We start from the raw sequence: 13262 nt of genomic DNA, 5'->3' as shown, positions 1-13262 counted from the left end.
ATTAGCTATGAATGATAATATTCTAACTAGGGTTGGTGCACAAAAATTCATCTAAATCCTAAGTCCTCTTTTTACTTGGGTTGTCCTAAGTGTGCCCATTTTGAAGTAAATTGACCTAATCTGGAAGAAAATACAAACACATACACCAAGCATGTCAAACTCATAGGCTAACAGTGGCCAAATAAATGAGGCATGCGGCCCGTGGGCTGCGAGTTTGACATGCTTAACATACACACACTCCACACACAGAACTATACAAACACATGCATGTCTCCCAAAATGTGAAGGTGTTTGCGGTCAATTTCCTGCCGGCACTTCCCAGATCTAGCAGGGAGAACCCTGATTTCCCGGGAGGTCTGCAGGCATGCGGCCCGTGGGCTGCGAGTTTGACATGCTTGACATACACTCCACACACAGAACTATACAGACACATGCATGTCTCCCAAAATGTGAAGGTGTTTGTAGTCAATTTCCTGCCGGCACTTCCCAGAACTAGCAGGGAGAACCCTGATTTCCCGGGAGGCCTGTAGGGACCCATTTAGCCTGGGTGGGCCTGAGGGTCCTCACTGCCCGTGGGCCCCAGCCCAGACTCTCTTGCTCACCTGTGTCATGAGAGAGGGGGCTGCAGGTGTAAGGAGAGACCAGTCCAGAATGGAGAGCAGTCTGGGGCCCCTGAGAGACCTCTAGCAAAAACTCCTCCAAAACTTCAACATGCCAGCGCATCCATCCCCCTTTCTCCAGCGACTGGCACCGTGCCCTCCCCTCAAAGCATTTCCACAGAAGACCAGTGTCCACAGGAGTTTTAGAGACTTTATTTATGTATAAACCATTTAAACACTTTGCCATAAATTATCTTTGCCTGTCCCTAGTCTTTGCTTAGCAGCAAATTAAAATTAATATAAAAACTCGATGAACAATTCATACATGTATATTACAAAAAAGTTCCTGTACCAAAGTTCTTATTAGACATTTTTTTTTGTGTTTTTTTTTAAACTCTTTTTTGTTTGTTTTTTGGATGGGTTTTTTTTCTTTTTTTTTTTTTAAATTTTTTGTTTTGTTTTGTTTTGTTTTCTCTCCTCGTGGTGACTGTCATGTGATTGTCTCAGTTTCTGGACCAAACAAACACACTAAGAATTTTTAAACCGGAAACAGTGATTGTGCCTCGAGGCTAAGGTATGTACAGGGTGATCGGAAGTGGTGCCCGTTAGCAAGAGTGTCACGATGCCACACCTCTACTGCAACTGATAACCCACGAACTACGGAATCTAGACGGACTACACCCTGTGACTGCGGATTACTGTCCACAATGGAGTCTTCAAAGACAAAAGAGTATGAAATTCCCCTGCGGGGACGAGAGCCGCCGTTCTGAAGGGAAGGGTACACTCTGCACTCCCGTAGGTGAGCTCAGGCCCCACGGTGTCGGGACCTGAGAGTTAAGTGCTGAACGGTATTATTTCGCTTTGACGTTGGATAGGAATTTCCTTTTCCTGCTCCCCCCCCTCGTGTTTTTTTTTTCCTTTAAATTTTTCTTTAAAAAGTATTTCCAGTGCTCACTCTTTCACGTGTACGCCCCCCTCCCCAGTCGCTACGCACAAATCGCCCCCCCGCCCCAAGTCGTGTTTTAAATGCACCTGTATTGAAACGAAAAAAACGTCGGTAGTAGTTTGTCCATCAAGCAGTCTGATTGGGTCTCCTCAGCTGGTTGGGCCGGGTCCGGGGATGCCGTCCCAGGGGAGTCTCTGCATTGTCGCTCACCTGCGAGTCAGTGAGGTAATAGCACAGGAGGCCTGCTCGCCTTCATCTCTTTGTTTTTCAGTCGTGTGTTTGTTTCGCTTTTCGTTTTATTTGCGTGTGTGTGTGTGTGTGTGTGTGTTTTCTCTTTTGTTCCTTTTGGACATTTTGCGTCTCTTTCCTGTGTAGACCCAGAACAAGTGGGTCATATGTTAGGGGAACTTGGAACATGGTGTGTGTTCATTTGTTCGGTCGTTCATTCATTTGTTTGTTTTGTGTGTTGTTGTTGTTTTTGTTTTGTTTTTTCTCTCGGAATTGTCAGCCGGGCTTTAGTCTGCTTTGGGAGGTGGGACGTCTCGCTTGGTCAGTAGCATTGGAACTCAAAAAATGTGAGCTTGCTTGCCACTGGTGCCCAAGGCAGCCCGACCTCAGTGCCCCTGTTAGGTCTTCATCTCCTTAGGAGAGGAGAGGACAGTTACTCCCGCGGAGCCATCCAGACACGGGATGGCAGCCGGCGATTGTGTTACCTCTTTCCCATCTCGTTCTGTCTTAAGAACTGGATGTTGCTGCTACAGTCTGCGAGCTCTGGGTACTGCTCCACGGGAAGCACGTAGTAGCCCTCGTACCCCTGCACGCGGCCCGCGCTCAGGAGCTGCTGCCGCTCGCCCTCAGTCCACAGGCGGCTCCCCTCGCGCCCGTCCCTGGCCCTCTGCTGCTCCTTGGCCCAGGCGGTGCCCAGGGCCCTCTGTCGGGCCTGGTCCAGCACGCGGGCCTTCTCTTCGTCCAGGGTGTCAGGGGTGAGGCCGTAGCGGATGCTGAGCAGCAGCGTGTTGTACTGGAACTCGACGTTGGTGAACCTTCGAGTCCTGCCGTTGACCAGCAGCGTGGGCTGCGACACGGTCACGTTCACCCCGCTCTCCAGCACCTTGCGGCCGATGGTGGTGCCCAGCGTGACCAGGTCGCCGTCGGCCGCGCCGATCTTCACAAAGTAGTGGGTGTCCTTGCCCTCGATGCTATAGTGCATTTTGTCCAGGTAGTAGGCGTTGTTCAGCACGGACGCCACCTTGCGGCTGTCCTCGCTGGCGATGCTGGACACGCCCGTGCTCACCCGCCCTTCTTTGATGGCGAACAGGATGCCTTTGCCGATGATGGGCGTGGTGGTGGCAAACCAGTGGCCGGCTTTCTCGCGGATGCTGGCGTGCAACTTCTTAGAAATGACCTGCCCTTCCAGGGCCAGGAAGGCCTGGTTGTGCCTCTCTGTCGTCTGCTGGACCCCTGTGATGAGCTGCGGGCGGAAAAAAACACGAGAGCTGAGACCGTGGGCATGGGCTGGAAAGCTCATTACAGAAGGATCAGCAAGGGAAAAGCTTGGTCTCCCTGTGAGACCGAGGTTTGCATCTTTGATGACATGCACTGACTGTTTTTTTAAAAAAAACATATGTTTTTATTGATTTCAGAGAGAGGCGGGGAGAGGGAGAGAGATAGAAACACCAACATCGATCGGCGGAGGCGGGGAGAGGGAGAGAGATAGAAACACCAACATCCATCGGCTGCCTCCTATTGGGGATCGAGCCCACAACCAGGGCATGTGCCCTGGGCAGGAATCAAACAGGTGACCTCCTGGTGCAGGGGACGAAGCTCAACCAACTGAGCCACACCGGCTGGGCTCGGCTTACCTTTTGAGACTGGGACAGGCTGGCGGTTTCCGGGGCTCTGGTGGTGTGGCCTGTCCGCTGGAACTGTGCCCCTAACTAAAACGACGGTATGGAGGTTTGCCACCTCGCTGGCACCTGCGCCCAGGCCTGCCCACTCGCCTGGTCTGTCCCTTGGAGGAGGAAGAGAATCGCCGCATTCCGAGGGTTCGGCAGCTGCCTTGCACACTTCACACCCAGGCGTATCCTGGCCTGAAGGGTGGGGTGTGTGTTTGAGCAGCTGGGAACCTGGCTGCCGTGACCTAGATTGTTTTGAGGCCAATGCCCTGGATAGTCATGAACTTCCTTGGGTTAAGACCTTGCTATTCAAAGTATGGCTGGGAGCGGGGGAACCCCCGGGCCCGCCCTTGTAGAAAAAAACCAGTAATCTCAGACCTCACTCAGGAGCCGCCTTCTAACCAGACAGACACCCTGGGTGGTTTGTAGCATATTCATGTCTGAGGTGCACCTGGCTTCGTGGGCCAGAGGGATGGTCCCCAGGCTCTGAGTCATTTGCCTTGGATTTTCGCCCTGGCTCCCCAAAGGGAGGAAATCACCATGATCGCCTTGGCCTTCCGTTCTCCACTCACAAATTACAGCTTGTCTCCATTGGTGGTTGGGGGACAGGCTGGGATAATGGAAGAGGCTGTGTTTGGGAGGTAATGGCACTTAGAGAAATGAGAGAAATGATGGCTATTCATCTGCTGAGTGGTCCCCGAGGGGCCGGACGGAGAGAAGGCTGTTCTCAATTACCCAGCGGCTCTTCCTCGTCGCTCTCATTACACAGTCTGGACCGTTCTCCAGCGCAGCTGGGACCTCTCAGGCCTTTATGGTGCCGAGCGCCAGTTCTGTGGTGGGGGCTACGGGACATGCCGCCCACCCCGCCCGTCCCCTTGTGGCCGAGCTCGGAGCTGCACCCACGTGGAAAATGACCACCCCTCGTCATCACCGAGAGAACCAAGGACAGATTATGTACTGAAAACTCAATCTGTATACGTTTGGGCCATAAAACCCTGACGTTTTATGCGGGGCATAAAAATATGCTTTAATGGGACAGAAACGGCAAAGCATCGTTTTATGACGCCCCATAAAAGCCGAAAGGTTTATGGTATTACAGGCAGTGCAGATGGTAGGTTGCTAGATTTCTCTGTGCTGTTGTTAATCAAGGAGTCACTCAAGGGTATATACTGAACAGCTCATGATACCACAATTAAGGTCGTAATTGAGGTTCTGAAGAAATGCGTGTTGCGCCAGACAGGTGACAGCATCGACGCTGGCTTTCCTGGGAAGCCACAGCGGTTCATGCATCTTTTATACCCAGCTCCGGTGTTTCCCCCTCTGCCCACGTGCCCTTGGCTCCCGTGCAGTTCTGTTTGCAAAAGGGAACAGTGACAGTCCGGGTTCTTGGCAGGAACCCCCGCTTACCTGTCCATTCTCACTTGCTTGGCTCTCTGACAGTTCATAGGGAGGAGGCACGAAATACATTTTGGCTCTTGGGAAGCCAGGAATTATGTTGCTGAGCTGAAATCCAAACATCACAAGCCAGCTTTTCACATCTATGGTGGAAACAAAAACAAGGGCTTCTGAAATCACCGTGGGTGGGAAGCAATAGGGGATTTTGGAAAGAGAACAAAATAAAATGGATGGGTGGGTGTGAATCCAACAGGAGAGGGAGGCAGGAGCCTGTGAAGGTCTCCTGGTTCAGACCCAGAGCTTCTTTGCATGGGTTCGAGGAAGAAGATGCCCTCCCATACTTGGTCAGTTGTTAACCCCCCATGTGGTGACTTATAAGACCAGTGATGGAGCGAGGTAGATCGTAGATCTAGTTTCAAATGTCCTCGCTGTGTGACCTTGGACAAGCTCCTGCCCTTTCTCTACACTTCAGGCTCCTCAGATGGGACTTGGGATAACCCCTGTGCTGATCTCGTTGGACTGTTGTGAGGGCTGAAGGAGAAAACCCATGGGAAGGGCTTACCACAGTGCCTGGCACGTGGATTGCTCCACCCAGTCACCCTCCCATTCTCCTGGGCAAGTATTTAAGGGAACCTCTAATACAGGCCAGCGGGTGTGTTTAGAAGCTAGAGATACAGTGATCAGCTGGATGGGTAAGTGGTGATCGTGAACACTGTGCAGAACATCTGGGTGGGGTGCTGCCCTGTGCTGGCTTTTGATGGGAAGGAGGGTCTGCGAATGTGTGGAATGCAGAGTCCTCTGGCTCCTGAGCCCCTTGGCTCAGGTGACTACTCTTCAAGGAGAGGCCAAAAGAGAGCCCTGTGCACTCAGAGTAAGACTGACCTCCTCCCGCTAGAGGGCAAGATCGAGTCTCTTGCATTGGGAATCATACCTCCTGCCCCCTAGGTCCTGCCCTCCACTGAATGGTCCCAACTCTCATAGGAAGACTGTATCCCCCAGAGCACCTGGCCTCCTCCCCCAGTGACCAGTGGAGAGTCCTGGACATCCATCCCTCACCACACTCACAGCCTCACCCACACCATCGCACCCCAACATCACGCCTTATGTCCCCTTCCCACTTCTACCCAACTCCCGAAACATGTCCATTGGGCTCTGGAATTCACATCCATCAGCAGCAAAGTCCCCCATGTCATCAACCTCCTTCCTAAGGCTCCTTTCCCTTCCTGCTCTAACTGAAACCATCTCTCCCCCATGGACACTGGTCTGTGTGTTTCTCCTACAATCTCTGAACCTGAGGTATGAGAGCTCCTTGTTGCAGTCATTACTGACAACAGGCCACTCACCTGCATTTCTTCATGCTTTTCTTCTCCACTGTCATTCTCCATCTCTGCTCCTGAATTCATTTTTAGTGATTTCATTATACAAGCATTTGATCCTTCAACTCCCTGCCCTCTTAGTTCCTTGATAATCCTCCCTCGCTCATTCTCATCCTCTGGACCGCATCACCAGTCATTCTCATCTTCTGTCGTGTCATTTTCATGCACATCACCCTGGGACCACTGCCAGGATACTCATTTTTGTAACCTGACATGCATACTCCTTGACCCTCTCCCCTCCCTAGGACCTTCAATCCATCCTAACCCTCTTTCCCTCATCCCTCAACATCTTGGTCTCTCTGCTTCTCTCACTGAGCACACATTCCATGGCCAAGCATTAGACTCATTCTCTTGTGTATAGGCTCAGATTCTCCCCTTTCTCACTTCTTCACACTTGCTTGTTGAAGTCACAGTTTTGGTTAAATTTGAGTCTTTGCTTATTCCATGTTTGGAGCTGTGCAGCTGAATGTTCCTGGAGAAATGAATGTAATCATGCTGACTGTGCCACTTTAAATTCCTGACCACCAACTCTAATTGTGCCTTCAGTGGTTCTCAACCTTCCTAATGCCGCGACCCTTTAATACAGTTCCTCATGTTATGGTGACCCCCAACCATAAAATTATTTTTGTTGCTACTTCATAACTGTAATTTTGCTACTGTTAGGAATTGTAATGTAAATATCTGATATGCAGGATGTATTTTCAGGGGTCGCGACCCACAGGTTGAGAACCACTGCTAGTTGCCTGGCCATCTGACTACGTTCCCTTCCTCCACTCAGGCATCCTCCCATCCTCCTGGGTGATTTTACATATTCTCATCTCTGCTTCCCTTCCTCCCTCTAGCGGCTGACCGTGTTTCCTATTCTCCTGAGAAAACTGTTGCAGCTAGAGGGGAGTTTCCCTAAACTCTCTACCAGCATCTGTGCCCATATTCCCCATCTTCTTCCTGGAGCTGTTTAAGTCAACCCGCCACTTACGTACTAGGTCACATCCTTTCCTGGCCACTCAAGAACATCACTCCAGCAACTCTCTCCCCCCTCCCCATGTCACCAATGTCCTCTTCTTTAAATGGATCAACCTCATCAGCATACAAACATGCTACTAAATGTCCACCTTAAACAATTCCTCCCTTGTCTCTACTTCTCCCTTTAGCCGTCACTCATTTCTTATCCCCCTTTCAAAAGCGCGGGCCGTAGTTTGCCCACGGCTGCTCTAAACTCTCTACCAGCATCCGTGCCCATATTCCCCACCTTCTTGCATTGGGAATCATACCTCCTGTTTAAGTCAACCCGCCACTTACGTACTAGGTCACATCCTTTCCTGGCCACTCAAGAACATCACTCCAGCAACTCTCTCCCCCCTCCCCATGTCACCAATGTCCTCTTCTTTAAATGGATCAACCTCATCAGCATACAAACATGCTACTAAATGTCCACCTTGAACAATTCCTCCCTTGTCTCTACTTCTCCCTTTAGCCATCACTCATTTCTTATCCCCCTTTCAAAAAGTTTCTCAAACTTAAAATAATTTTCTATACTCATTGTCTCCCATTCTCTTCCCATTCTCCTTTGAAACCCTCAACCTGCCCTGGCTGGTTTGGCTCAGTGGATAGAGTGTTGGCCTGTGGACTGAAAGGTCCCAAGTTCAATTCTGGTCAAGGGCATGTGCCTGGGGTTGTGGGCTCGATCCCCAGTAGGGGGCGTGCAAGAGGCAAGCCAACCAATGATTCTCTCTCATCATTGATGTTTCTATCTCTCTCTCCTTCTCCCTTCCTCTCTGAAATCAATAAAAATATATTTTAAAAAAGAATTACAAAAGCAAAAAAACAAAAAACAAAACAAGCAAACAAAAAAACGCAACCTGGGCATGGGCCCTGACTGGGAATTAAACCTAAAACCTTTCAGTGCATGGGACAACACTCAACCAACCAAGTCACATGGGCCAGGGCTTAGCATTCCTTTTTATGGCTAAAGAATATTCCATTGTTTGGATATACTACATTTTGCTTATCCATTAGTTTATGAATATTTGGGTTGTTTATACCTTTTTTCCTTACTATTATGAACAATGCTGCTATGACCACTGGTGCACAGATTTTTGTTGAAAATCTGTTTTTAGCCCCGGACAGTTTTGATCAATGGTTAGAGAGTTGGCCCTTGGACTGAAGGGTCATGGGTTCAATTCTTGGTCAAGGTCATGTGCCTTGGTTGCAGGTTCAATCCTTGGCCTGGGGTTGGGGTGCATGCGGGAGGCAACCAATTGATGTCTCTGTCTGTCTCTCTCCCCCTTGACAACACCCAACCAACTGAGTCACATGGGCCAGGGCTTAGCATTCCTTTTTATGGCTAAAGAATATTCCATTGTTTGGATATACTACATTTTGTTTATCCATTCATTAGTTTATGAATATTTGGGTTGTTTATACCTTTTTTCCTTACTATTATGAACAATGCTGCTATGACCACTGGTGCACAGGTTTTTGTTGAAAACCTGTTTTTAGCCCTGGACAATTTTGGTCAATGGTTAGAGAGTTGGCCCTTGGACTGAAGGTCATGGGTCATGTACCTTGGTTGCAGGTTCAATCTTTGGCCTGGGTTGGGGCGCATGCGGGAGGCAACCAATTGATGTCTCTGTCTGTCTCACTCTTTCCCCCTTCTCCCTCCTTCCACTTTCTCTAAAAATCAATGAAAAAATATCCTAGAGGATTAAAAAAAAAAGAAAAAGCCTGTTTTCAGTTTTCTTTTCTTTTTAAAAAAATATATTTGTATTGATTTTATTGATTTCAGAGAGGAAGGGAGAGGGAGAGAGAGAGAGAAACATTAATGATGAGAGAGAATCATTGATCGGCTGCCTCCTGCATGCCCCACACTGGGGATTGAGCCCACAACCTGAGCATGTGCCTTGACTGGGAATCGAACCATGACCTCCTGGTTCACAGGTCGATGCTCAACCACTGAGCCACACCAGCAGGCTGTTTTCAGTTTTCTTGATCACATACCTAGGTGTGAAATTGCTGGGTCATATAGTTCAATCCTTTACAAATAGATCTAGAATCTGTGCCACTTCTTGTCATTTTCACCACCTCAACCCTGGCCCATCACCTCTTGCCTGGACTTCTTACTGGCTTTCCTGCTTCCACCTCGGACCCCACATGCCTTATCAGCACAGCAGCCGGAAGGAGCCTTTAAACATGGAGCAGGCCCTGTCATTCCTCTGCTGGGAACATGCCATGCCCCTCCCCCAATTTCTCTCCATGAAAAAGCCCAAGTCCTCCTGATGGTCTCTAAGGACCCTCGCCCGAGGTCTCTCTGACTTCACCTTCTCCTCTTGCTCCCTCAGCTCCAGCCTCAGCTATTGATCCATCATGTCAGGTGCACACTCATCTCAGGGCCTGGAATGCGCGCCCTGAAAAGTATCTTCAGGCTCCCTCACCTCTTTCAAGTCTTCTCAGATGCTGCCTTTCCAATAGGGCCAACCCCAACCACCACATTTACCACCTGCCCCCACCCCCAAAAATCCCAAGTCTCCTTACCCTGCTCATCCCCTTCGCCCCCCAGTAGTCACATTCCAACATGCTGTATCACTTGCATGTGTATTATACCTATTGGCTATTGTCAGAATGTAAGCTTCACAAGGGCAGGGAGTAAAAAAACCCCCACTATTTTAGTCACTGATGTCCCCACAAGCCCTACAACAATGCTTGGAACAAAATAGGTGCTCAGTAAGTGTCCCTGGAATGAATGAATGAATGAGTAAACAGTGAACAAATGTGGCAAAGGCTTCCCTGACTGGTGTAAGGGTGACAGAGGAGCTAGCTATCCCTGCCTCAGAGCATGCTTGTGAAGGGGCTATGTCTGCCCCAGGACTGTCACGAGTTAATGCTGACTTTGGTACTAAACATACAGGCTTGTAAGAACCCTTGAATGGGAGGGAATCTGGAATTCATGATGCATTCGGTGGCCTTGGGCACAGACTAGTCCCTTGAGCGACTTGGCAATGACATATTAGCGCTAGCCCATTTAAGAATTATTTAACAATACAGGCTTGAGATTGCCTTCAAAAGTGTGTCAGCATCCAGCAGAGAGAAGCCTGGCTTTAGTGCAGCAACAATCACATACTGACGAAGCAGCTGTTTTGTGCCGGATGCTGTAGAGCCTGGCTTTCCCAACTGTGGATATTCATTTTTGAATGGCCATTCATTTTTGAATGGCCTCGGCACCATTGTTTGGCCATATCTACATATCACCTGCGCAGGCATTTACTTCCTGATTTCGGAAAAATAAAGTTTTCTTTTTCACTTAAGCCAGTCCATTTTTCTTTTTGAAGAAAACTCTTAAAATTTTTCAAAAATTATTTTTAAAATGGATTTTTAGAGAGAGAGGACGGGAGGAGAGAGAGAGAATTATTGATGTGAGAGCGAGACAGTGATTGGCTGCCTCCTGCACACCCACAAACTGACCAACCTAGAATCAAACTGGCAATCTTTCAGTGCATGGGTTGACACCCAACCAACGGAGCCACACTTGCCAGGGCTTCCCTCAGTCCATTTTTAAAAAGAGACATTGCTACTACCATCAATGAGAAAGCAGACTCACTTGATGCAAACAGAAAATAACTGTAAAATTAAAACAAAGAAAACAGAATCGATGCAATTAAATTGAGCATGATTTTGTTGCCAGCTACTGAGGGAGTCTTAGATCTGCTCTCTTCATTAGAAAGGGAGATTAGAAGAGTTAATGAGGTGGCAAACACATCCCAGTGTCCAGGGTAGACTTTCCCTGCCTCAACTGATTGGGAGGAATACAAGGAGGACTGAAAAGAGACTGAGGTCCCCATCTGTGTTTCCATGCTGCTTAGTACCTCAGCTGCACACCTTCACAGACACGTGGGCTGTGTAGGAAGTTCCCTGAAAGGCAAGAGAGGACTTTTCCCTGTAGGATCCTCCCCAGCACTCAGGAGGTGATTCCTGGCCCCTGCCTTTGAGACCAGGAATTTGAAGGGCCACACCCACGAATAATAATTGCTCATGCCACCTGCCTTTATTTACCTTCTAACATGGCTTGGTTTCTGAGTCTAAACCTACTGTAAAGTGTTTATTCGAGTTGCTGGTCTCCTCCTCCATTCGGCGGGAGGCACACCTGGCACCACAAGCCCCCTCCTCCCTTGGAAGTCACTGGTACGTGACGGGCTCCTTAAACATCTGGCAACCTGGTGCCGCCTAAGAGCTCATTCCCTCTCTCTTCTCAGGTTCTCCAACGCATCTGGAAGCACGTTCCCTCTCCAAAACCTGCTGTCAGCACAGCAGCTTGGTGCTAAGCAAGCATAGATGGGAGGAGGGGGTGCGGGAAGAAGGAGGCGGCGCCTTCCTCCTCACAGAGGGAAAGGAAACCCCACAAAATCTGACTTTATGCTCACAGGTGCCTGGGGTTATAAACCCAAAGACCCACTCAGGACAAAGGGTGGGGGGAAAATGCAAGTCATGGTGGGTGACACCTAGGAGGTTCACTTGGCTCCAAATTTGTTGGGGTTTCCGGTTTGCCAAATCCATGCCACTCAGAGCAGAATTTGGATCTGTTTCAGGGTGGAGCTGGAGAGTCCTCCCCCCACACCCCAGAAAATGATGCAGGGGTGGCGTCCCCACTCTTCATCTACAAAGTTCCCATGTCCAAGTTCATTGCTGTGTATGCATAGCAACCGCATTCCATTCACCTTCATGCTGGGCCAAGTGCGTTACAAGTCACAATTCATTTACTTTTCCCAATCCCATGGGGGAGAACTATTATTATCACCATTTTGCTGATGAAGAACCGAAAGCTCAGAAAGGTTAAGACGTTTGTTCAAGTTACACAGCAAGTGATGGACAAGGCCAGAATCGATGTGCTCATGGCCTGAGGACAGACCAGGCTTTGGGCTGGGCTCTGGTCCAGGTTTGTCCAGGACTGGGGAGTCTCCTGGGATGCTAACATTGGGAGGGACGTCTGTCTCCATGTCTGCCTTTTTACTAATACCATTTAATCACAGATATAGCAATCATCAATATATCACCTTAAAAAAGAACTGTTAAGCCCGGCCAACGTGGCTCAGTGGATTGAGCATCGACCCCATGCACCAAGAGGTCACGGGTTCAATTCTCGGTCAGGGCATATGGTTGAGTTGCGGGCTTGATCTCTAGTAGCGGGTGTGCAGGAGGCAGCCGATGGCTGTTTCTCTCTCATCAATGTTTCTATTTCTCCCTCTCCCTCTTTCTCTAAAACCAATAAAAACATTTAAAAATATGAAAAAAAAACACAACTGTTAAAAAGGCTGCATTTTTGGAGCCCGAGAGTGGGAAAGGAATCTTTCCTGACCTCCGTCGCCCCTTCCTGGCAGCCGCCCCTCTGCTCCAGCCCAGGTGTCTTGGAGCTGCTGACGGGGCCTCCCCCGCCCGCTCTCCAGGAGCCTCTTGCATTCAGAGAGCTATTTCCCAACAGCCAAGATGCTCCTGAGCACCAGAGAGAAGGTTCCGTGCTTCCCGTTCCTACCGACTACATCTTAATTATTCTTCTGCTTAAATGGCGAGCGGCAAGTTCAACCACTCCGCTGCTCTCCTAAGTGGCAAATGAAGGCTCATTGAGATGAGGTTACAGATGAGCAACGTGCGCAGAGTGGAGACGAGTTGGTGTTCTCCGCTGGGGTCCCCGCTCCAGGGGTCCCCTCCCCCTCACGGGGCAGCGGGTGTGGGCGTGTGCCTGGCCCTGCTCTCTCCCCCCAGCTCCCCGGTCCAACTGGGATGGGAAACATCAGCCCAGGCCACGTGGTTCCTCTAACACTACCTTTTATGTCAGACTCTTTCTAATAGTTTCCGGATTTAGTTTTGTTGGACTTGGTTCAACCTGATTTAATTCACATTTATTGAGTCGCTCTGAAGCCCTGGAACGAGGAAAGCCGCCTCCCAGGGGCTCAAGGCTCGGGAGCGCACGTGGGTGGCGGTTCTCGAGCCGCGGGAGGGGAGGGGAGGGGAGGGGAGGGGAGCGGCCGGGGCCAGTCCTGGACCCCACGGCATGAACGGCCGG

General features: G+C 49.7%; 1 protein-coding gene across 9 annotated transcripts in view; it reads right to left on the bottom strand.

Moving 5' to 3' along the window:
- Positions 1-796: 796 nt before the first annotated feature.
- The window catches only part of TENM2 (teneurin transmembrane protein 2), a 1214660-nt gene continuing 1202194 nt past the window's right edge, over positions 797-13262 (bottom strand). For 8 of the 9 annotated variants that reach the window (XM_005870581.2, XM_005870582.2, XM_005870583.2 and 5 more), the window contains 2 exons: positions 4848-4978; positions 797-3016 (listed from right to left, as the gene is read on the bottom strand). In XM_005870581.2, the coding sequence (XP_005870643.1) occupies positions 2255-3016; positions 4848-4978 (893 nt within the window). In that variant the 3' untranslated portion in view covers positions 797-2254. The remainder of the gene's footprint in view (positions 3017-4847; positions 4979-13262) is intronic. The other variant, XM_014543189.1, reaches the window with a different exon arrangement.

The sequence above is a fragment of the Myotis brandtii genome, unplaced genomic scaffold (assembly GCF_000412655.1).
Source record: "Myotis brandtii unplaced genomic scaffold, ASM41265v1 scaffold32, whole genome shotgun sequence".
Taxonomy (NCBI): domain Eukaryota; kingdom Metazoa; phylum Chordata; class Mammalia; order Chiroptera; family Vespertilionidae; genus Myotis; species Myotis brandtii.
This window is presented reverse-complemented; position numbering and strand designations above follow the sequence as displayed.